At 42.8% G+C, this 23301-nt stretch overlaps 2 protein-coding genes across 4 annotated transcripts; both read left to right on the top strand.

Moving 5' to 3' along the window:
- The first annotated feature begins 9168 nt into the window (after positions 1 to 9168).
- On the top strand, positions 9169 to 11644 carry LOC9269531 (uncharacterized). 3 transcript variants are annotated; one of them, XM_066306558.1, is made up of 7 exons: positions 9169 to 9548; positions 9714 to 9745; positions 10050 to 10202; positions 10294 to 10401; positions 10491 to 10560; positions 10712 to 10787; positions 11254 to 11644. In XM_066306558.1, the coding sequence occupies exons 3-5, from the start codon at positions 10140 to 10142 to the stop codon at positions 10548 to 10550; spliced, it is 231 nt and encodes a 76-aa protein (XP_066162655.1). In that variant the 5' UTR covers positions 9169 to 9548; positions 9714 to 9745; positions 10050 to 10139; the 3' UTR covers positions 10551 to 10560; positions 10712 to 10787; positions 11254 to 11644. The 3 variants fall into 3 exon arrangements, with proteins under 3 accessions (XP_066162655.1, XP_066162654.1, XP_066162656.1); XM_066306557.1 differs by having other exon boundaries at positions 9661 to 9745; XM_066306559.1 differs by having other exon boundaries at positions 9661 to 9745; positions 10491 to 10610.
- Positions 11645 to 21260: 9616 nt separating this feature from the next.
- On the top strand, positions 21261 to 22670 carry LOC107275869 (aspartic proteinase nepenthesin-1). The gene has a single exon (XM_015764022.3). The coding sequence runs from the start codon at positions 21261 to 21263 to the stop codon at positions 22668 to 22670; it is 1410 nt and encodes a 469-aa protein (XP_015619508.3).
- The last annotated feature ends 631 nt before the right edge of the window (positions 22671 to 23301 follow it).

Here is a 23301-nt window from a genome sequence, read left to right as displayed (position 1 = left end):
CAAAATTATGCGATCCATTATTAGCATATACCCAGGGTTGACCAAACAACAAAGAACATGCTTGCATAGGGACAAGATCAAAATTGGCAGCTTCATGGTAATCTCCAATCGAAAAGTTTATTCTCACAGTTCTATTTACCTTGAACTTACCACAAGAGTTGAACCATTTGATGTAATATGGATGAGGATGCGGTTGTGTAAGCCACTCAAGTTTCTCAACCAAATCTAAACTCACAAAGTTATTGCAACTCTCACTATCGATTATAGTATGACATGCTCTATCCTTAACCACAAACTTTGTTTCAAATAATTCGTGGTACTGCCATTACTCCGCTTTCTCCATTTGAGAACTTAGCACTTGTTACACCAAAGTACTGTCATCATGTGCACCTTGTTGGTATAGCTGATTTTGAGCGCCACTCATACCTGTCATTGGAAACACAAAAACAACAGCAAACAATGAAGGTTATCCCTAATAATCTGCTACACGGTGTAGTGGTGTCCCTCAACAACTCAGCCAAATGGAGCACCTTACCAAGCTCTTACAAGTGTCTTACCAGCAATGCTAAGGACAGTACAACCGGTGGCTAGTTTGTGACACCATGAAGAACGTAATGTGGCGATTGCAAGGATCAAAGCGGTGCTGACCAAAAGTATATATGTGGAGCTTGGAAGGCACAATATATAGTAGCAAAGGAATGCAATTGTGCTAATCAGAAAATGCAAAGTTGAATAATAGTTTAAAGTACTAGTCAATGTGCTGGCCTAGCCTAGACTCAACTCTAGCTCAAGCAACCACTCGACCACACTAAGGACTAGATACGAATCAATGCACAACTTTGCACTCTGAAAACATACTCAAAAGATAAATGATTTTTTTCTTTCTTGGTGCGGCTTTTTTTTAAGCACCTTTCTGCCTTTTTTTTTGGTGCGGCTTTTTTTCTTTTTTTTCTTTGCACCTTTCTGCCTTTTCTTTATTTCTTTATTCTTTTTTTACTTTTTTTTAAACAAAAACTGACCACTGACCTTGAACAGGGACTCAAATGTAAATATGAATATTATAGGGACTCAAACGCAAAGTGCAAAACTAAAATTGGATCATCTCAAAAATGGATTGCTCACATCATGTAGGTTCCTTTTTATAAAAATATCTCAAATATGCTACTTAACAATTTTAGTGCTACGGACGGGAGAGATGGGAGTAGTCACGGTATAGATCCGATCTCCTCCCCCTCACACGCGCACTATGACGGCAATACAGGAACTCTAGAAATCGAGTAACTCCCAAACCGCTTGATGTAAACTTCTCTAAACTACAAAAACGGAAACCCGACGACGAGACGATTCAATTTTTCAAGGTCCCGGGAACAACCGACGAGATGAAAAACTGGACCCAAAACTGACGTACAACTCACACACTTTGAGTGATGAACCCTAGACCTAAGTGATGAACAGATGCAATACTCAAAACTAAAAATTAAATCTAAAACTAAACCAGCACTCGACACGACGATGCAATCTAGAATTCAACAAAGCAAAATCTAATAGAACAATGCAACGGCTCAAATTGTCTAGGTAAAGAATAAATAATTTTGTGTGGCAATTTTCTGGTTATGGGAAGATAAATTACCTAACGGGCAACCGCGCTTTGATACCAACTGATGGGGGATGTTAGTTCCCGATCTTCCGAAAGGTTCTGATAAACAACGATTTGGGCGGAGTCGCGACACAAATCGATCCGGCTTCTTGAACGCGTACGCTCTTGAGCCCCGCAATCGCAGCACCACGTCTCCTCTGGTTATCAACCGTGTCGAAACCCGGTTGACCTCGCCGAGAAGGCTAATCCCTACGTGCGAATCGAATAACATAAGCAAGAACAAGATAGATTGCAACCAAATTGCATATGAATGATTAAGCACACGAATTTGGGGTTCCACAAACCGATCTAGCGGCGAAACTGTTCTTGACAGAATAATCTAAGCAAAACCCGACTCTAAACGATGACGGCTACTGAATAAATGTGATTAGAGACGTCCTAGGGTTGCCCTAGGGCGCACACCCCCTTGGCCTAAGCCCACGACACAATTACAAGGCCCAAAACCCAAATCAGATTCGGACTGGATGAGGTATGTGGCTTGTTTTGCAGATTCCCGGAAGCTCGGTAGGAATTTTGACGTGGGACCAAAACCATCTGAAAGTAGACTCCATAAGCTTTCCAACAAGTACTATGGGCCCCGAAATTCCTTCTAGATCAGCGGCTAGGTCCGTTTGAAGTTGATGCTATCAGGAGGACCGAATCCGAATCCAAAACGTGTACAACTTGATCTCTTGTCTTCTATGGGCCAAAAGTGACGTGGTGAGGTAGAAGTATACTTGGAGAAGGTCTTGGTTTGGTCCCCAATCAACTTCTTCAATCATCCATGCATTCCTTACGCTCGGTCTCTTTTCTTTCGCCCAAGCAAGTACCTCTGCGAACGAAAACACACGAAACTCAATGTGTAGTAACGTTTTTTCAAATATATAACAAGTAAATCTAATATAGAATATATCTTTGGTTGATTCATTCCTAAGGTAGTCATGGTTATATCCGAGCTAATTGTGTACTCATCAACATAGACATGGTGTCTAGGTTAGAGGTTACCTTCATTGGTTGTGTGCTCCACGGGTTGTAGAGGTAGGCGGTAGGTGGTGATAGCTATTTGTATTTGATACGGTCATTAGATAAATATGCAACCGCATGGATACCGATGTAGTACTTCACCTTATAGTATCGAATCACAAGGAATGTGTTTTTATATCAAAGAACATAATTCAACAAAGGACAACAAGTAATGCAAGCTTAGGCTACAGAAGAATCCTATGCATTAATTAACTAAGTTAAGGAAAAATTCTATCAATTGCTTTATTGTCGCGTCCCAAATCGACCCTAAAATATACCCTTTAAATTATGCCTAGAATAATTAAAATGCTTGTGAAAGCCTTCAAAAATTAAAATGTGCAAAGTTAAAAGTCAAATAAGGCTTGGAGGATTTTTGTATATTTCCTAAAAGCCTAAAATGTGTAAATAAATTTTAGTGGAATTTTCAGAGCACAAATAATAATTATTAAGAAATAAACAAAGTTAAAATGATTTTATAAAAAGAAAAACCTTAAAATTCCCCCGCTCCCCCTCTTGGGCCGGCTCGGCCCATTTCCCTCCCTCTCTCTCCTCTTCCCTGCGGCCCACTCGGCCTCTCCGGGCGCGCGCGCCGCTGACGGGCGGGCCCGCCCGCCACCCTCGCTGACGGATGGGGCCCACCCGTCATCTCCTTCCTCCCGCCGCTCCCGCCGCCTCGCCCGCGCCTAGCGCCGCCGCCGCCGCGAATCCCGCCGCCTCCCGTCGTCCCCGCATGCAATAAAGAGGGGGGAAATACTCCCCGTGATTCCCTCCCTCTTTCCCCCCATTTTTTCCCTCTCTCTCTCGCGTTCAAACGGGCGGATTTGCCCCGCAAATCTCGCCGGCGCCATTGATGGCGGCCGGACCTCCCGCGCCTATTCCTTCCCCGCCGGCCGCCCTCTCCCCCTTCCAACCCTATATAAACCCTCCCCGCGCTTCTCCCGTCCGTTTCCGCCTCTCGCCGCCCTTCCTCCTCGCCGGATTCGTGCTCGCGTCGTCGCTCTCTCTCTCCGCCGTCGCCGCCGAGCTCCGGTCCGCCGCCGTCGTCGCCCCGGACCACCTCCCACCTCGGCGCCGCTTCCTTCGGCTTCGCTGCATCCTCGCCAACCTCGTCCACCCCTCCGTTTCGCCCGCCTCCCGCCGGAGCGCCGCCGACCCCGTCGACCCGAGCCGCGCCACCGCCTTCCTCCGCTCCGGCCGCCACCTCCGTCGCCGCCGTCGCCTCGGGGTGAGCCGTGGACCGCCGCCTCCTTTCCCCCTTCCCACCCCTCTCTCGGCCGCTGCTCCGCCGCGCCGGTGGTCTCCGGCGGCGACCATCGGGGCGCGGGCGCCGCCTCCCGCCGGCCGCGTCGACGTGGCCGCCTTCGGGCACGCCGAGTGGCCGCCGCGTGGGGCCCGGCCGTCAGCCGCTCATGCCCTCGGGTGCGGCTGACGCGTGGGGCCCACGGCGCCGGCCGGTGTGACTCGGGTGCACCCGGTCCACCGTGGACCGTGAGGCTGCCGCGTGGGTCCCACTCCCGTGGACCCGGTCCACGCGCCCCTCTCCCCCGGCTGACGCAATAAATCTCTTTTAAATTAAAATTTAAATTAGTAAATATTCATTTAAAGAGCATATAAACTTCAAATGGCCATAACTTGGCCATTTGAACTCGGAATTGGACCGTTGAAGTCTCTAATTTTTCCTTAAGAAGTCAAGAACCCATTTTTGTGCTTTGTTCCTGCTTGTTATATGGAGTTTATTAGAGTAAAAGCCTTTTCCTTTTCCATTGGTCGTGTAGACGATGCAGCTTCGGAAGATCCGCTCTTCGTGGAGGTTGAAGCCGACGTTTGGGAAAGCGAGCAAGGCAAGTCACATCATTCTTTGAACATATCGGATCCCACTTTGTGAAATTACTTTGATTTAAATTATTGCATTATCGCTTTATTTAAATTCCCGCATTATCACTGTTTTATTTAGCCATGCCTATTTACCTTTGTTATGACCTTATTATTGTTGTTATTGTTATTATTACCTTGTACACCCTAGAATAAACAAAACCCCAACTAGTGGGCACTCTACTCATGGTTCCCCTAGTATGAAATTAGGTAGATGCTTCGCTGATTAATAGGCCAACATTAGGTGGTTTTATAACTTTAGACTTTGGGAATATTCATATCACTTGGACATTATGGAATGGTTGGACTATTGTGGAACTGGATGCACACCTCCCCCTCTATTCAAAACCCTCAAAATGGTTTTAGGCTGGGCTCGGGGTGCATGGTGTTGATAGTAGCATCCCGGCCACATAAGGACCGGTCTTCGGGCCTCTGTTGCAAAGTACTACCGTACGTCCACATGTCTAGTGGGTAAGGCTTAGTTTGTGGCTCAGTCTGGTTATAAACAAAAGTACATGGATGGAGATGGACGAAGTCGGGGGTCGATGGACATCTCTAGGGCAAATGAAGGCTACACGAGCTGTGGCCCGGTAGTCGAGATGTCGTGGCACAGGGCCGGTGTCCTGCTGCTAGGGGCTCAGTCCTACCTACCTGTCCCGGAGGTTCCGGCCGTAGGTGGGGTTGGGTCGGTACTCTTGTCTATGGCTAGGATGGGTTGGAAACTATATCATGTCTTCCGTCCATATGCCGTGGTGGTATGTGGTACGTGGTTGCACGGGAGGAAGACGTGTCTTGTGGGTAAAGATGTACACCTCTGATCAGAGTAAAACCTATTCGAATAGCCGCGCCCTCGGTTATAGGCAAGCCTAGCAATGTACCCAAGTTAGTGTTTTTAATTCTTAAAACCTGCTTAATAACTAAAATGTGAAATGGTTGGCCTGGCTTGGCTTGGGACGAGCTGGGACCCAGGGTCGGGTTGCCAGTTCGGTCTGAATCATCGTAGGCCTTGGGTTAAGGCAGGTTCGTGTGGGTTCACGGCCTTGTTTAATAATATTAAATAGTTCCAGGATCGTGTTTTAAATTTAGCTTTGAGCAACTAAGAGTCTTTTAAATGCTGTTTATTGCAAAACCTAACCCCTATACTATAACTCCATTGTACTCCTTTGCATTTATGTTGCACTTGTGGGTGTGTCTTGTTGAGTACGGTGGTTGTACTCAGTCTTGCTCAATTTTTCCCAAACCCAGAAGAGGAGCCCCTGGATGATGAAGGCTTTGGTGTCTAGCTCGTGCCTGCCGTCAAGCGCCTGTGGTCGTCGCCTTAGTCTTCCACTGTTTTTCGTTGTCTTCGTGTGTGCTGGGCCTTCGTTGCCCATGTAATAATTAACTATTTACGCTTCCGCTTGTAAACTCTGAATTGTATCGACTTTTAGTGTACCTTGCCTCCTGGGACAAGGAATAATACACGCACATAAGGAACGCCCGTTGGGTTATTTCCGGTCGTGACATTTATGCATCGGCTCTCCCCTAGTTTGCCAAGAAGAGTTTGGCATGTAACTCTACGATGTACCCATACGTGGAGAGATATGTAGATGGAGATGAACATGGTTTTTAGAGAGTCTATGATGTGATAGCTAGGAAGGAATTCAAATTTGGTCGACAAGACGACTGTAATGATATGGAAGAAGGTGAAACATTGTTGCAGGTGGAGTCAAGAAGAAGAAGTTACAGGGATAGCGGAGTCTCTTTTTAAAGTGAGCCTAGTGGATGTTCGTTAGGGCAACTCAGCGCGAGCGGCGAAAAAAGTAGCCATCTCAAATCTTGGTACACAGAGGTTCGCACGTGGAGCAAATTCAAGTTGACGTGGCATATTCGCCTAGACGGAGTCTGTTCAAGCTTGTGTCAAATATGTGTATGTAGTCGGTTACAGTTTAGAAATTAGAGTTGTACTAGGTGTTAGGAATAGATTAAGAGTCGGACTCTGTCCTAGGTTCTCTCTTAAATAGAGGAGCAAACCTGTTGTAACAGCAAGGGTGACAGCAGTCCTAGTTTCTCTCATAAATGGAGGAGCAAACTTGTTGTAACAGCAAGGGTGACGGTAGTGTAGGACTAGGGACGACTGACCAGCGGCCAAGCCAATGGATCGAGGATCGTGGATACCCGGATACACTATAATATGCTGGATCGGGGAGAGGTACCCATAGCCACTGCCCTAGGGATGTAGGCTTCGGCCGAACCTCGTTAACAAATATCGTGCATCGGTGTCGTCTTTAGTACTGGATGTTCTATGGTTTTTCTTCTGTGTTTCGTTTTCGATGGTAATTTCGGACCGGTTTTATTAGAAGCGGTTTGAACAGGGAGACGACAATACAATCCTTACACATCATATTAGTCTTTTGGTTTGTGTGGACACAGGACCTAAAGTTGTGCTCCGGTTGGACCTGTGGTGAAGCAAGCTCAATATGACCTGGGTGGACCACAGTTGCAGGACGAGGTGCGCAATGTAACAACTAGTTTCAGAGCATAGGTTTGAAACCCGAAATAAATTTCATGGGTCACATGGTGTGGGAGGCCAGGTAAGAAGTTCTCGTGGTCACATGGGTTGATTTGACGGAGGAGGTTATTGAGTTTAGTCCTATATCGGTAATTGATGACGTTAGAGCACAACATAAAGGTGAAGGTAATTATCACCCATAGACTTCGCCTAAAGTTGTAGCTCTGGTTGGATCTGTAGTGGAGCTCGTCCAATGTGACCTGGGTGGCCTAAGGTTGGTGGGCCGTGCTATGCATTGTGACATATTGCTTAATTACCTTTATTATAATCTAATAAAGCTGTACAATATTGATCATGTTTATCTATTTGTAGAAAACGCCAGATATATATATATTGTCCGAGCCGTATATATAGTGAAATATATTAATAGTTACTTCGTAGGAGCCATGGGGACTCTTCCAAAGCTGTAGCTTGCTGACTTTTAAATCAGCATCTTTCTGTTAACTTGTCTGCACTGGTTTGTTAATTTGTGCAGAATTCAAGGACTTATTTTGATTTCATATCTTTCTGAAGACTGAATTAACATGTGACCTTTGTGGAGAACACTGAATTTGAGCTTTGCAACACGGTAAAATTATAACCCTCCACAGGCATTTGAATGGCGGCCTGGTCAGAAGTGAGATCAGCAAACGAGTTACTGTCATTATTAATTTATTTGTGTTTGACATCATGCATGTACACCCCGGCCGCGAGCAGGAATGCATTTTTTTAGCACGTACTAATAGAGACTTACTTATATAGGATAGTGGTAATTAAGTTCCTACCTTTACAGAGTATACATGACGATTTCACTAAATTCTTGTTAGAATCGCATGTCACATAATTGTATCCAACGGAATTCATGTTACGATGTAGAATCGTAAACCGGCAACCATGACAAGTTTACGACAACTTGTCACCTTCCGAATAAAGTACTTATCGTTTAATTTTATTCAAAGTTAAACATGTCTATAATATTATAGTTGACATGTGAATTATATTTAATCATGAAAATATCTCACATGATATAAATAAAAAATATAAAATATTGTGGTGCTAAACCATATAAGTTTAAAATTTTGATGGTTAATTAAAATGCATATCTTAACACAAATGTAAAACAACAAGTAATTTGAAACGGCCGGTATATGCTGTCACTTTGGAACCACGAACGTACCTAATGCATTTGTTATTCCCATTCAACAGCACGTGCATATGCATGCAATCGACACGTAAGTACTACGACCTTTCCGTCCAAAATGCAAGTTTATACATGGGCATAAGTATTAAAACAATATGTTAAAATGATTGGTAGAAGGTTGTAATTGGCTGAAAAAACATGTACAAATTAAATGCAAAAATCTATCAACACCTACATATACTATAAATCGACACTTTCTACGAGCTCCCACATTAATAAAAAATATTGACCTTTTATCGTATTATCTTAGCAGTACATTAATATGTATATTGATTTAAATTTATGGGCCTCAGAAAATCTTATTGAATTTATTACGTCCATATATTAATTGAATATTTTCTATTAATTGAACATTTTCTACTATCTCCTACATTAATCAGAATAATCTAATCATTGATTAGTGGAACTGCCTATCCATTTATCGGGTGATTTTTAACAATAAAAAAAAGAACACCCAAATTTTTTCTACCCTTAAATTTACATCGAACGGAGTACACAAATACATATTTACTTACACAATATTTTTATCAAAATTACAGTACACTTACATATTATATTATATCAATTGAATTTACAAATGTGATTTTAGTTATATAGTACTGTAATTTTATATTTTAAATAAAATAACTCACTACCAGGATGGCAAACTTTCCCGGGTGTCAAAAAGTATTTCTGGGTGTTTTACAAAGAACACGGGAAGCTTCCTAGGCGTGGGACAATGCACACGGGATGCCTGGATAAGTCCCGGGAAGATATGTGGCAACGGTTTCCGTCCAAGATAACGTGAGATTTGTTGCAACGTACTGTGCCCCACTTGTCAGATGAAAATATTGGCGCGTACATGAGTCCCCATCCCCCCGGAGCGCCGATTTTTTTTTTATTCCTTGTCTTCCGATTTTTTTTTTCGGACTCCATCTCTCTCCCGAGAAATCCCCAATCTGAGAAATCCCTAACTCCGCCGCCAGCGCGCGACTCCGCGGCATCGCCATCCTGCGCGCGAGGCTGCCGCCGCCGCCACTCCACCGCCGCCGGCCAACTCCTCCACGCAACTCCCCCACGCCAGACCCCAACGCCGACCAACTCCTCCACCCACCTCCCTGCCTAATCCTCCTCTTCCCCCACCGTCTCCGTCGTCCATCGCCGCCTCCACCGTCCATCGCCGCCTCCGCCGTCGCCCCTTTGGACCTCCTCTTCCCCCACTCAGCTCATCCCCACCTCAGCCATCATCCACCAGGCCGAGGCATACTCCATCTCCAGGCCTTCCTCTACCCTCCTCGGCTTCATTGGTATTTATGTTTTATTTTGATTTTCCTCAGTTTAGTTCCCTCTAGTTTTGTTCGATGTAATGAAGATTCAGTTTCTGTGTCATATAATGTGCTTGATTTTGATGATTTGCAGGTTGTTCCCACCCAGCCATATCCGTTCACTGATTTTTTTTTTTTTTTGTTCAGAGAGTGATTTGGTCATCCAGATCATAAGCAAGGTAAAAAAAACTTGACATGTTTAATGCATTGTGATATGGCTAATATTTACTTCATTTTATGCTTCTCATTTTAGTTATCTTGGCCATGTAGATTTTTACTTGTTAAGACTTGTACTTCTGATTACTAGCGATGTATTGCCATTATTTTAGTTTTTCAGCTTAACACTAGAGAGATATTCTAGTTTTCATTAAAGTGCTGAACGTAGAACAACAGAAGTGGACATTGTAGTATGAATTCTTTTTACTCGTTGACTAATCCGAGGAATTTTCTATCACTGAATTTGTGTATTGGTGGGCTCAAAAGACTCCGGAAGAATGGAAGTTGTGTGCGGAACTGCGTTGGTGTAATGAAGAGTGGATAAAAAAGTCATGCGAAGGTAGGGTATACAGGGAAATGATGGATGGGCCAGCACACCGTCAAGGCAGCGCTTCACTTGACCGATTCCAAAAGAACATGGTAACTTAAATCACTTTTCACATATTGGCATAAAGTCTTGAAATGTATTTTATAGATTAAAATAATCCAATTGTTATTTTGTTTCATGAAGGAGAAGAAGGAGAAGAGGCCAATGGGTATATTTGAGGCTTATGCAGAAGCAAGGAAGAGTGGAAAAGATGGAGAGGACTATTGTACTGACCGTGTCAAGGATAAGCTTGTAAGTAGTTGCACTCTAGCTTGCACAAAATTTGATCAACAACTTTTTAATCTCTTTCCATTTGAATAAACACCCAACTTATCATGCAGGAAGCTTATTTTGGAGTTGTTAAGGAAAAGCATGGTGCAAGTCCTGATTTGATGAAATAACCCATTGATGGTAAGGCTTGGCAACATGAAACATGTTACTTAACATCTGCGATACAGCTGGTAACTTGTAGTTTTGCCTCCTTTATGTACTTATTAATTTTAAAATTCATCAACATGTATAAATTTAACTATTTGCATTGTTATGTGTAAATAAATTTCAGGCGCTTCAATCTGCAATGAAACTTAATGTTTTGCCTCCACGACCAGCGGCCCCAACATGCCCCACTGTCTATTTAGGTGAGCAATCTTATACCAACATTAATGACCTTTTTACCGGATAGTTCCATCTTCGAAAAAGCATATAATCTGAATGCATTCAATATGTAAACAGTTGCCTGAGATATAACACATAGTTTAATCTGAATAGGTAAAATGCATAGGTACCTAAGAAGTAAGACTAATTACATTTGATGCATGTATCTAGTTGCTAGCTGTAGTTCAATCTAGTTCTTTATGTATCTTCTACCTGGTTTGTGCTAACTGGGCTCTTTGTACAGGACAAGTAGGAACCACTTGGTTAGACAAATGGCATGCTTGACATTTGTACTGTTAATTGTCTTTGGGCTTGTGATTCTAATCCATCTAGGCATGAATCTAACAATGTGCACTCTTAAACTTTCATAATATGCTATAGCAATATTTATCTGGCAATATATTCTATACAATATTTATCAGCACCTTCTAACACACTATAATTTTTCAGCCATCATCTAAGATCAAGTGCGTCCAATTGCCAGCCATGATTCATTGCTACAGAAATCCATCCAAACATCAAGATCTGGAACAATGATTTTTGGATGTAGTTCATGTTATTTTGGTCCTACCTATCCAATGGACTCCCAGATATTATTCAAGAACTGGTACTTATGATGTTAGAAAAAAATCTACCTATATGAAGGAGCAAACATTACTTTCGTGTGTATTCCATAGATTGGTTGTGGCTGTTTGAATATGTATGTGTGCAACTAAAACAAATATCTGGTATCAACATTTGTACAGATCAGTTTATGCTTTGTACTTGCACTGATTGTATTACATTGCTGAATATTTGAGTGCTTGTACCAATTCTATTACATTGCTTATTATTTTTGCTACCCGGGTGATGGTGAACTGTAGGACTGAAACTTCCTGGGTGTGGTTAGCACACGGGAAGAATGTTGAGCTGTAGTACTGAAACATCCCGGGTGTTGCAAAAGAACCAACACCCGAGAAGTATTCCGTTGCCGTTTCCGTTCCGTTGAACATCCCGAGCGTTAGATTTTTCTCCCGTGCTGCTCTAACCACCCAGGATGTCTAGAGCTTTCCTGAGCGCTGCCTTCCTGATACCCGGGAATCCAAGTCGGGAAAGCTTCAACGCTCCCGTGTGAGCATTCCCGGGTGTTGACACACGGGAAGATTTTTCCCGGGTGTTTCACCTAGTTTCCTGGGTGTTATAGGCACACGGGAAACTTTCGCATCCTGGTAGTGACTAATATATATTTACTTGCACAACATTTTTATCAAAATTATAGTTGGAATGTTATGTCTAGAACTTAAACCCAAGTGAGTTTGTTCCACCAGAGGGAGTTGAGCTACGCTCAATTCACGTAGACGCAAATACTTGTATGCAAATAATTAAAAATAATAACTAAAATTCCATCTCGTGCATGCACGATTGAATTCGTGAACGAAAAGCTAGCGAAGGCAAACCGCACAAGTCAAGATCGGTTAATCGGATTCTAATTCGATTGTTTTGATGTTCATGTAGACACCCATGCATATATTTCTTGCGCCAGGTTTGGGTGGGGGGGGTGGGAGGCTTTAATACAGATGTTTGGCTGGTGATGTTATGGTGAAAAAAATTAACGGCAGGAAACATACTCCTTCCGTCTCGTTTGATTTTTTTTCTGGTTAAACATTTTCAAGTTTAACTAAGTTTACAGAAATATAGTAATATTTTCAACACAAAATAAACATATTCAACATTACATTTGATATTTTATATGTTGCTAATTTTTTCTGTAAACTCGGTCAAACTTAACAAAGTTTGATTAGAAAAAAAAAGTCAAACTACTTATAATATGAAACGGAGGGATTAATAATGATCTTATCAACGTTGATGATCTTCTCTTAAGTTGAAAAAAATGGCCTCTTTTTTCATTTTTATGAAATTGGAAATCCTCAACAAACCCATCCTTCACAAAAAGAAAAAAACAGGCCATCTCTATTTGTGTTTAATTATGAGGTGCTCGGTGCTCCATGCATGTGTGTCGACATGTCGCTCTTGTACGCACTTGAGGACATGGCCATGCGTAAAACAGACTTAGAAGAGTTTAGCGACAAGATGACCGACCATGGAAGAGTGTAGCTGCGCATATGCAAATCAGGAGAAAAGGAGTTGACCTTACTTAGTCAATGTTGCAAGTAAATCAGGTTTGTTGCTTTTCTTCATTTTTATTTATTTTAATATGCTTCTGCGAACAATCTTAAATAATAAATTCACATATTAGCGGGAGTACATATTTTTAATTAATAATTTAATTGTTAGAATTGTTAATAAATTTAAATTATTTTGCTGCAAATTTTAAATATTCAACTTTGCAATTAAATTTTGAAAACTCATTTTCATATGAATAGATAAAATGATATAAAAATATATCAGTTGATATCTATGTGTAAAATTTCCAATAATTTTTTAGATGATTTCACTAATATATTCCGGACCAACAGCCTACGAAAAATTAGTCACATGGAAGCTGCCTGGATTTATCATTTTCAACCAAATCATACCTGAGCAGATTAGAAGATACATATGTAATTGATCAATACATATGAGAAAACCAAATGGGAAGATAACAAACAAATTGGGCGAGACCAAGAGCTATTGAGCAGTAGGAGCATTGTTTATGCCACAATTTAAACACGGTGATTACATTATTTACGATTGCAACCAATTGATCGGGTATAACTATTTTATGATTTGCATAGTTGATATGTGATTTAGCATTTAAATACTAAGATTGACTAATTAACTAGTTTCTAATTCGACTTATTCAATATAAATGTAATTTTTGATTAATAAAGCATTTAACCAATAAGATTAAAACACATATGTGATAACTCAATCGATCTGTGGGGGCGTTCCTAACGTTGCTTCGGAATGAAAATCTCGTAGCTCTGAAATTATTAACTTTTTTTTTACTAATTCTTGACTAATTTTGTTTTATCTTGCTTAGCTACACTACTAGAAAACAGCTTTTCATAGGCGGCCTAAACAGATTTTTGCAGGCGGACCAGTTCACCGCCTGCAACCGAATGATTGTGAAAATAGTTGATTCTCGCAAGCGGACAACTGGTCCGCCTACGAAAATAGCACCTGGAATTAAAAAAAAATGTGCAGCCACCGCCCACCGCCATTCCGGCCGGTAGCAGTAGCTTCCCATTCTCCTCACATTCCCCCATCCAGATTCAACATCAAACCAAATCAAATACATAGAAACATCACAGATTAACATACATCATAGTGGTTCACAATCAAATCAAATCAAATCACAAATTTTCCCACGCAAGTCGTCATCGCCGTCGCACGAATGCACCCCGCCGCCGGCCTCCCCCCTCACCCCTTCGGCCAGATCTGGGAGGGAGGGAGGGAGGGGAGCCGCCGCCAGCTGCCTCGCGTCGTCCCGCGTGCGACGCCGCAGGCCGCCGGCTTCCCCCCACCCCCCTCCGGCCAGATCTGGAGAGGAGGGAGGGAGAGGAGCCGCCGCCGGCCGCCCCGCGCCCGACGCCTTCTGCCCTTTGCCGCCGTTTGCCGGCCTCCCCCCACCCCCCTCCGGCCAGATCTGGAGGGGAGGGAGGGAGGGGAGCCGCCGCCGGCCGCCCCGCCACCCGGCCGCCGCTCCGCGCTTCGCCCGACGCTGTCCGCCCTTTCCCGCCGGCCGCCGGCCTCCCACTCCCCTCTCCGGCTAGATCTGGAGGGTAGGGAGGGAGGGGAGACGCCGCCGGCCGCCGGCCGCCCCTTCCACTGGCGGGGAGGTGAAGGGGAGGGGACAGGATAAGAGGAGAGTGAGGAGAGGGGAGAGGTGAAGGGGAGGGGAGAGGATAAGAGGAGAGTGAGGGGAAGTGACACATACCACGCTAATTTTCGCAAGCGCACCTTATGTGGTCCGCCTGCGAAAATGATTTTCGCAGGCGCCGCTTAAGTGGTTCGCCTGTGAAAATAGATTTTTGCAGGCGAACAACGCCCTTCACCCCAATTTGCTTTTTTGTAGGCGGCTATTTGACTCTAAGGGTCATATCCTCCTACGAAAATAAATACCTAACGTTGGCGAAAATGCTTTTTCTAGTAGTGCTAATATCAACTATTTTCTTATTAGAACCTATTATTGTCAAGAATAAGACATGCCTCCAATACTGAGATACCATATACCTAGTATAATACCATAATGTATTATTTGATTAAGGAAATGCGGCAGGTAAAGAAGAAAATTATCTTCCCGAAATAGAAGGTGTTAAGAGTCTTAGTCGGAGAAGATAAAGTATTCTTGGTCCATATCCTGTTCTAAATCTCCAAGTTCTACTTATAGAGGAAGATGATTTTTGCTATAAATAGAATACCCCATAGAAGGAAGGGGGTGCACCAACAAAAGATAAGCCAATACAGATCAGGACAAACCCAATGTACGTAGGAACCATAGAACATGACATATATAAGGGATCTAGAACTACCTCCAATCTTGCAAGGTTTATGTTCGAGGAGAAGACTACACTAGTCGTGGATTACGTGTGAGAGCTCCTTGCCGCTAAGCCGACGTAGACTAGATTAGGTTATCCCAAATATTATGCTTGTATGATATTGATATATAAAGGCAACACCGGGTTCGTCCAACAGGAGTAGGTCTCCTGTTTCTTTTACCGTATTTCGCATATACCCTGGTTCTAACGATCCCAATACTCTATAAATATCGTCTGTCATATAGAACATCTATAGAATCTGCGGATAATGGTAACTAGAAGATTTATTTGTGTGTTTACATGCTTTTTGAAAAGTTAGCCTCAAGGCAGTGCGCAAGAATTGTCTACAGTTTAGTACAATTCAATAAAATAAGGGGCAATTGCTTATTTGACCCCGTTTCAAAGTCTAACTACTAATTTGACCATGTTTTTCCTAGTTTGCTTATTTGACCCTGTTTTTCAAAATCGAACACTCCGTCTGACCCTCTTTCCATCACACCGTTACGGTTTCATTTAGGAAAAAGAAAAAATCTATTTATTTTTTAAACGGGCCAAAATACCCTTAGCCTCTTCAACCCTATCCAACCCATCTCTCTCTCTTCTTCATCTTTTGCGAACGGCGCGCAGAGGGAAGGCGGCGGCGGCGGCATCGCACAACGGAGTGACGGCGGCTTTGCGGGAGCGGTAGAGCGGCAGCCGCGCGGCTTCGGGGCAGCGGCGGCATCCCAAGAAGGCAGCGCCGTCGGGCGGCAGAGCGGTGGCGCCGCGCGGCTTCGGGGCGACGATGGCATCCCAGGAAGGTGGCGCCGTCATGCGGCGGAGCGGTGGCGTCGCGTCTTCGGGCTGCCGTCGTGCGGCGGAGGGGCGGCGGCGGCTACGGCGCGCGGCTTTGGGGCGGCGTCCCACGGTGGAGCGGCGGTCGCGGCGCTGTCGCGCCGCGGAGCGGCGGCGCACGACTTCAGGGGCGATCGTGCAGCCCTCCCCGCCGGTCGCCGCCCGTCGTGCCATCCTCCCCGCCAGTCGCCGCCCGTCGTGCCATCCTCCCTGCCGGCCGCCGCTCGTCCCGGGCTCCCGGTGCCCTGGATCGGGAAGAGAGGAGAGAGAGAAGAGAGAGGATAAGAGAATTAGTACTAGACATTGCTATGTGGAACCCGCGTGGAAATATTAAAGTCAAAATTTGTCAAATTTGTGAAAAAAAAACTATCAGATTGTAGTCAAATTGAATCAAATTTATCAAATTAAAGCAAATACTGTCAAATTTATTAAAAAAATGTCAACAAATCTTAATATATACACAATATGACATAATAGGGTCAAATAAGCAAGATATTACAGAATCAAATAAGCAAGGGCAAAATGGACTATTTGCTCCAAAGTTAACACCATTAGCTCACCTTAACGGAACAGGGTCAGAGAGTAGCGTCGTCTATAAAAAATAAGGCCAAAAACGCAAAGTAGAAAAAGTAGGGTCAAATTGGTAGTTAGACATCCAAACAGGGTCAAATAAGCAATTGCCCTATAAAATAATGTCTAAAGAATGTATTAGGATGGATTCCATATTAAGTTGTGTAATAGAATAAATATTAGGATGGATTCTATATTCATCTAATTATAATATTCATCTAATTATAATATATTGTGTTGTCATTAGCACTTCAAAACAAATTCTACATATCGACTGCAACAAAATTAATAACCAACAAATTTAACATATATATGATTAAAATTTCAATATTCATAATAACAATAATAATACTTGTAATTCGTTGAGGAGTAGATAATCTTAGAAATAGCTATATTTTAAACAAAATAATGTGTTAGAAATTTATATTTTAGGATAGAGTTGGTGCTGATTGACTTACTGATCCATGCTTGCTTTCCTTTTTCACACAGGATGAAAGCACATGCATCTTCACCCGGTCAATCAATTTGAACAAATTTAACAGCGCCCAACTGCTGACTATATACACCAATCACCTCTCGTAGACAGCGGCGCCGCTGGACGAAACGATAGATGATCCAACCAGATAAGCGCTCTGCTGGCTAGACGAGTCGCCGTAGGCCAGATACTTGCATGCATGTATGCCAAAATAATGCAACGGATGAACCTGGTCAGAAGATGCAGTTTTCTGCGATGGGAATCTAGCTATTTTTATCCCTCGAGTTAATATCCTTCTTCTATATAAATCCATGTAAATAAATCTTAAAAAGATTTATAACATTCATAACACATATATCCACACCACGAAAATTTAGGAACGCAAGATATTGAACTTAAATGGTACTCTTTCTGTTTTATCATATTATAAGTCATTTCAATTTCTTCTTAAAAATAGTTTAACCAAATTTATAGATAATTAAGTTTAGCAACATTTTGAAAACCGAATTAATTTCAATAAAACTAATTTTTAATATATTTATTTTATGCTAAAATGGTATATAGTTTTTTTACTAATTAGGTAAAATGTAAAAAAAAAAAACATGACTACGAAAAAATTCAAAGCAACTTGTAATAAAACGAAGGGAGTTGTCATTGCATTATATATCATCCTTTTTTTAAAAAAATATAGCAATTTATATTGGATTAAAAAATACATGAGGCGATATCAATTAGTATAACCCATTCACTCTTCAACGTGGTCAGTGGTCACACAGCTTTAATTAACGAAAGGTAACACTGAGAGGAACGTATTAGACAGAGTCAGCATCGTCATCTTCTCTCTATGTCATATATCTTTAATTAACGACGTCGACGCGATTGACTTAATTTCAGGGTGACCTAAACTAGCTCGTGCCGGCCGGAAGACCACACGCACGCAGACTCGGACGATCGTATATTTTGTTCTTTTTGTCGTCTTCACTACTCGCTAAGAGCCTAAAAGTTGGCATTATTGAACTAATGGTTATTGATATACTATGGCCCTATTTGTTTCGGCTTAAGATTATTGTAATCTAGATTATTAAATCAAATTACTTTAAACTGGATTATAATAAGTTGACATAAAATAAACTACGAGTTGTTTGTTTCTCTGGATTATTAGAGGTATCTAAGGGTAGTGGGTTTTTAGCCACTCAATAATCTGAAAAAAGCTCCTCTAGAGAAGATTATTGGATTATAGTAATCTGGCTTATAGATTATAATAATCTAGCATAATAATCTACTTGTTTGTTTTAACTTACTCCTAATAATCTAAATTATAATAATTCTAAGCTGAATTAAACAGGGCCTATATATAGCATATAAACAAAACTTATAGCTAGCGAATACTAGCAATATAACATGTGTCTCGTGAACATCCTCTACAGTTATTTCTGAATCTTTCGAAATTTGACGACGATAGCTGATATGTGAATGGCGCAGTAGATACTTCCGTAGTGGAAGTTCCATTTCACACCTATAAATATTACGAAATACCAATTTGTCTGCTATAAATACAAAAATTATTTCATGATGTATACATTTGACATCAGCACGTACATGTAGGCAATTATATTTCATATGATTCAGCTATACATGCAATAATTAAATTAAATTGAGAGAATCCATTAATATTCCATTACTATTGATTTTTTTAATATTATATAATATATGCTATAGACTTTTGCTTAACTTCTACGATTTACCATCGCCGTGCGGTTAGCCTTCGATAGTATTGTGCAATTTTGTCCAATTGACCAAAATACCCCATGGACAAAAACTTCCAAAATTTGGATAAAAATTATGAAATATCATATTTTAAGTTTTTGGCCAAATTTTGAATGTTTCCAATCTTATGTTTATAATATGATATTTTGGAATTGTTTTTGTCCAAATCTTAGAATTTTTTGTCCCATGGGTATTTTGGTCAGGTGGAAAAAAATGTACAGTACTAATGGTGGCTAACTAGACGGCGATTATAAATCATAGAAATTAAGCAAAAGTCGATGTCATATTGTAGAAAATGGCAAAAGTGAGTGGTAAATCGTAGACATGTGATAAACTGAATTGCATATAATAGATTCTCTCAATTAAATTACTGATTAAGATTTTTTTATTAATGTGAGAATATATAACTTTTTGCACCTCCTTGAATTAGTGTTACAAATTTAGTAGATCCTTGAATATGTATACAGCATACGAGTTAAACAAACTATTTAGGCCACCTAACAATGTATATATATTTTGAAGATTTAGAAATTCAAAACCAATTTTTATTAAGCAAATGGTTTTTTTAAGTTAATAAATGAGAAATGTGTTCAACAAGACTTATTGAAAAGAAAATACTTAACGAATGAATCATTTAAGTAAGTTGAGAGGAAACAAGAGTATTCTCATTGTTGGTTGGGACTTATGAAGAAAGTTAGGAGTAGATTTTTAGATATGGGTTCCTAGTTAGTTAATAATGGTGAACAACTAAGATTCTAGGAGGTAAGTAGATAGGAAATACTTCTTTTAAGTACAGCTACCCGTATTAGTACTTTATAGTTCGTAGAAGAATCCGGCTGCAAATGTTATGAGTTATGTTCCGTTGAATGTTTATTTCACAAGAGAATTAGTAGACCATAACTCGATGAATTGACATAATTTATGTGTTTTAATTGTGCATATTCGTTTGACAGAAGGAAATGATGTATTTAAATGCAATTTTCATCAAAATCGTCAATTCTCGCTTCGTTCTATGTATTTAGTTCAAATTTTTTTTGGTTATATTGAGAGGAATAATGTTATCTGGAAATTTGAGATGCCTCTAAAGATTCATATTTTTATGTGGTTTATGTTTAAGGAGTAGTGCTAACTAATGATAATTTGGTTAGTAGGAATTGGAAAGGTAGTGTGAGATGTAATTTTTTCATGAAAAATAAGATGATATATATCATTTATTTTGAGATAATCATTTTGCCAGATTTCTCTGGAGATCAGTACAAATCTCTTTTTGTTTATATCTTCATGTAGTAAATCTAATATTTTTGGTAATTGGCCTGTGGGTATTGATAAAAAAACCAAGAAACTTAGTCTAGTAGGAGTATATGTTATATGTAAGGTTCTATGGCTTAGCAGAAATGATATGGTTTTTGACAAATCACCGTCTAAATCTTATATGCAGATATTTTTTAGCGCAACATATTCGCTTCGGTTTTAAGCCCAACTGCAAAGGTGTGATGAGTATATCAAACTTATGCATAACCTAGAGGCAAAGATTATACAGATTCTCGCCAACTACAGATGTAAATTCACAAAGAAGTTTTAGTAACTTTGTTGTCTTTGTCTAGTGTTGGTGGTCATTAGTTTTTGCCTTTTTGGGTGTGCTATTACGGACTTGTTGGTTTATGCTTGCCGTTGAAAGGATTTATGTAATAATTGGCTGCAAATCTTCGAGGAAAGGACAAAATTTCTTTCTATTATTTGAAATAATAGAATATATTGGTTTTATAGGGTTTAATTTTTTTTTCTGCCTGGTTTTATAGGTTAATCTTAGGAGGGGTGGTATGGATGGGACTGGGAGAGGTTGGTCGGTTCGGTTTTTACGAAAGTATTTTACGTTATGCGCGGTGGGTGCGAGGGGGTGGGAGGCCACTGCGTCTACTGGAGATTGATGTTTAAATAACTGTACACCTTGTATTAGTTTAGTTGACACGTTTGCAACTCTAGGTGACAAAGAGTTTAAAACAATCATGATAGCTACAAAAAATTAGGCGACTAATAATAAGTTCGACCATTCAGGATCTAACGTCATGTATTCAGAAACTAAGTGTTACTCTGCTTCGTTACATCACATGTAGCAGTTCGACATATGGTTCAGCACGATGAAATAAAATTAGGTCAAGTGTCAACACAATCCAACAACATAATGTTCTAAATTCTGCCAGTGGCTAGCTATGCATGGCAGGACGACCAAAAACCCTATATATACTCATTTAACTAGCCATGTTCATCAAACATCCCAGCCAAGTTTTGCATAGTTATCATACAAACAGCAAAGCTAGCTAGCTTGATAGGCAAACACATAAAATTCAAACATGGCCAGGAGCATGGCCGTGTCGACGTTGCTGCTACTAGCAGCTGCTTCTCTCCTCAGCCTGCAACTACTCCACCCGCCGCCGGTGGCCTCCGCCGCCGCCGTCCGCGCCAGACCAAAGGTCGGCGGCTACTCCGCCAAAAGCCGGCCATGGGTGTCCAAGCTGGTCGCCGGATTCCTCAAGAAGCAGCTGCGCAACAGGGGCAACAAGCAGCAGCAGCAGCAGCTCGGCGGCGAGGCGGCGTCCGGCGCCGCGCCGCCGCTCGTCATCAACATCACCGTCGGGACACCCGTCGCGCAGACCGTCTCCGGCCTCGTCGACATCACGAGCTATTTCGTGTGGGCGCAGTGCGCGCCGTGCGCCGCCGCCGCCGGGTGCCTCCCGCCGCCGGCGACCGCGTTCCGGCCCAACGGCTCCGCCACGTTCTCGCCGCTCCCCTGCTCCAGCGACATGTGCCTCCCCGTCCTAAGGGAGACGTGCGGCCTCGCCGGCGCGGCGGCCAACGCCACTGCCGGCGCTCGCTGCGACAGCTACAGCTTGACGTACGGCGGGTCGGCGGCGAACACGTCGGGCTACCTCGCCACCGACACGTTCACGTTCGGCGCGACGGCCGTGCCCGGCGTGGTGTTCGGCTGCAGCGACGCCAGCTACGGCGACTTCGCCGGCGCGTCGGGCGTCATCGGCATCGGGAGAGGCAACCTGTCCCTGATCTCGCAGCTCCAGTTCGGCAAGTTCTCGTACCAGCTGCTGGCGCCGGAAGCCACCGACGACGGCAGCGCCGACAGCGTCATCCGGTTCGGCGACGACGCCGTGCCGAAGACGAAGCGCGGCCGGTCGACGCCGCTGCTGTCGAGCACCCTGTACCCGGACTTCTACTACGTCAACCTCACCGGCGTACGCGTCGACGGCAACAGGCTGGACGCCATTCCGGCGGGGACGTTCGACCTGAGGGCCAACGGCACCGGCGGGGTGATCCTCAGCAGCACGACGCCGGTGACGTACCTCGAGCAGGCGGCGTACGACGTCGTGAGGGCGGCGGTGGCGAGCAGGATCGGCCTGCCGGCCGTCAACGGCTCGGCGGCGCTGGAGCTCGACCTGTGCTACAACGCGTCGTCCATGGCGAAGGTGAAGGTGCCGAAGCTGACGCTGGTGTTCGACGGCGGCGCCGACATGGATCTGTCGGCGGCGAACTACTTCTACATCGACAACGACACCGGGCTGGAGTGCCTCACCATGCTGCCATCGCAGGGCGGCTCGGTGCTGGGAACGCTGCTGCAGACGGGCACCAACATGATCTACGACGTCGACGCCGGGCGGCTGACGTTCGAGACTGCACCGGCGGCGGCGGCGGCGGTGTCGCTGATGACGATGATGCTCGTGCCTCTCGTTGCCTCGCTGCTGCTGTTCTAAGCTTGGAATTTCCCAAATTAAGCTAGTGTCATCTTATGTTTGTCCTATCATTAATTTTATGTGATTATACCAATATATCTCTCGTGTGATTGTTTTTTTTTTCGTATTTGACGTTTTTTCAACCGTCGGATCTGCACCGCGATTAGGCGCGACGAATCAGACACGCACAAAGCGGTCCAGCGCCACACGTCTCACGGGCGACATGGTGGAGGAAACGATCGATAAGCTGATAGTAACACAGTAGACAGTAGCCCGAGTATCTCAGCTTCCAGTCGACAGAAAATCGATCATGCATGGCGCCGCGTGGGGCCATGTTCACCACGGTCTCCGTGCGATATTTTGATTTGCGCGCCCATGTTTTCTCGCTGATGTCGCTTCTCTCTATTTCTTTTATTTCTTTTTCTAGTTACCAAAATTTACAATATATTTGTACTAAAATTACAGTGCACTTACATACCATAACTACTGTTTTTTACAAATGTAATTTTAGTTATAAAGCACTGTAATTTTACTTATAAATGCAATATTTAACACTTCAGATACCTGGACGATTTCTCAAGCAGTGCATTTGTACTAAAACGACAAATATTCTAGTTACCAAATTTTACATTACATTTGTACTAAAATTACA

The sequence above is a fragment of the Oryza sativa genome, chromosome 12 (assembly GCF_034140825.1).
Source record: "Oryza sativa Japonica Group chromosome 12, ASM3414082v1".
NCBI lineage: Eukaryota > Viridiplantae > Streptophyta > Magnoliopsida > Poales > Poaceae > Oryza > Oryza sativa.
This window is presented reverse-complemented; position numbering and strand designations above follow the sequence as displayed.

Bases quoted from the DNA above. Each gene is read 5' to 3' on its own strand.
- LOC9269531 (XM_066306558.1), top strand. From the start codon at position 10,140: ATGATGGATGGGCCAGCACACCGTCAAGGCAGCGCTTCACTTGACCGA. The intron at 10,203-10,293 runs GTAACTTAAATC...TGTTTCATGAAG, and splicing joins ACCGATTCCAAAAGAACATG to GAGAAGAAGGAGAAGAGGCC. The intron at 10,402-10,490 runs GTAAGTAGTTGC...CTTATCATGCAG, and splicing joins ACCGTGTCAAGGATAAGCTT to GAAGCTTATTTTGGAGTTGT.
- LOC107275869 (XM_015764022.3), top strand. From the start codon at position 21,261: ATGGCCAGGAGCATGGCCGTGTCGACGTTGCTGCTACTAGCAGCTGCT.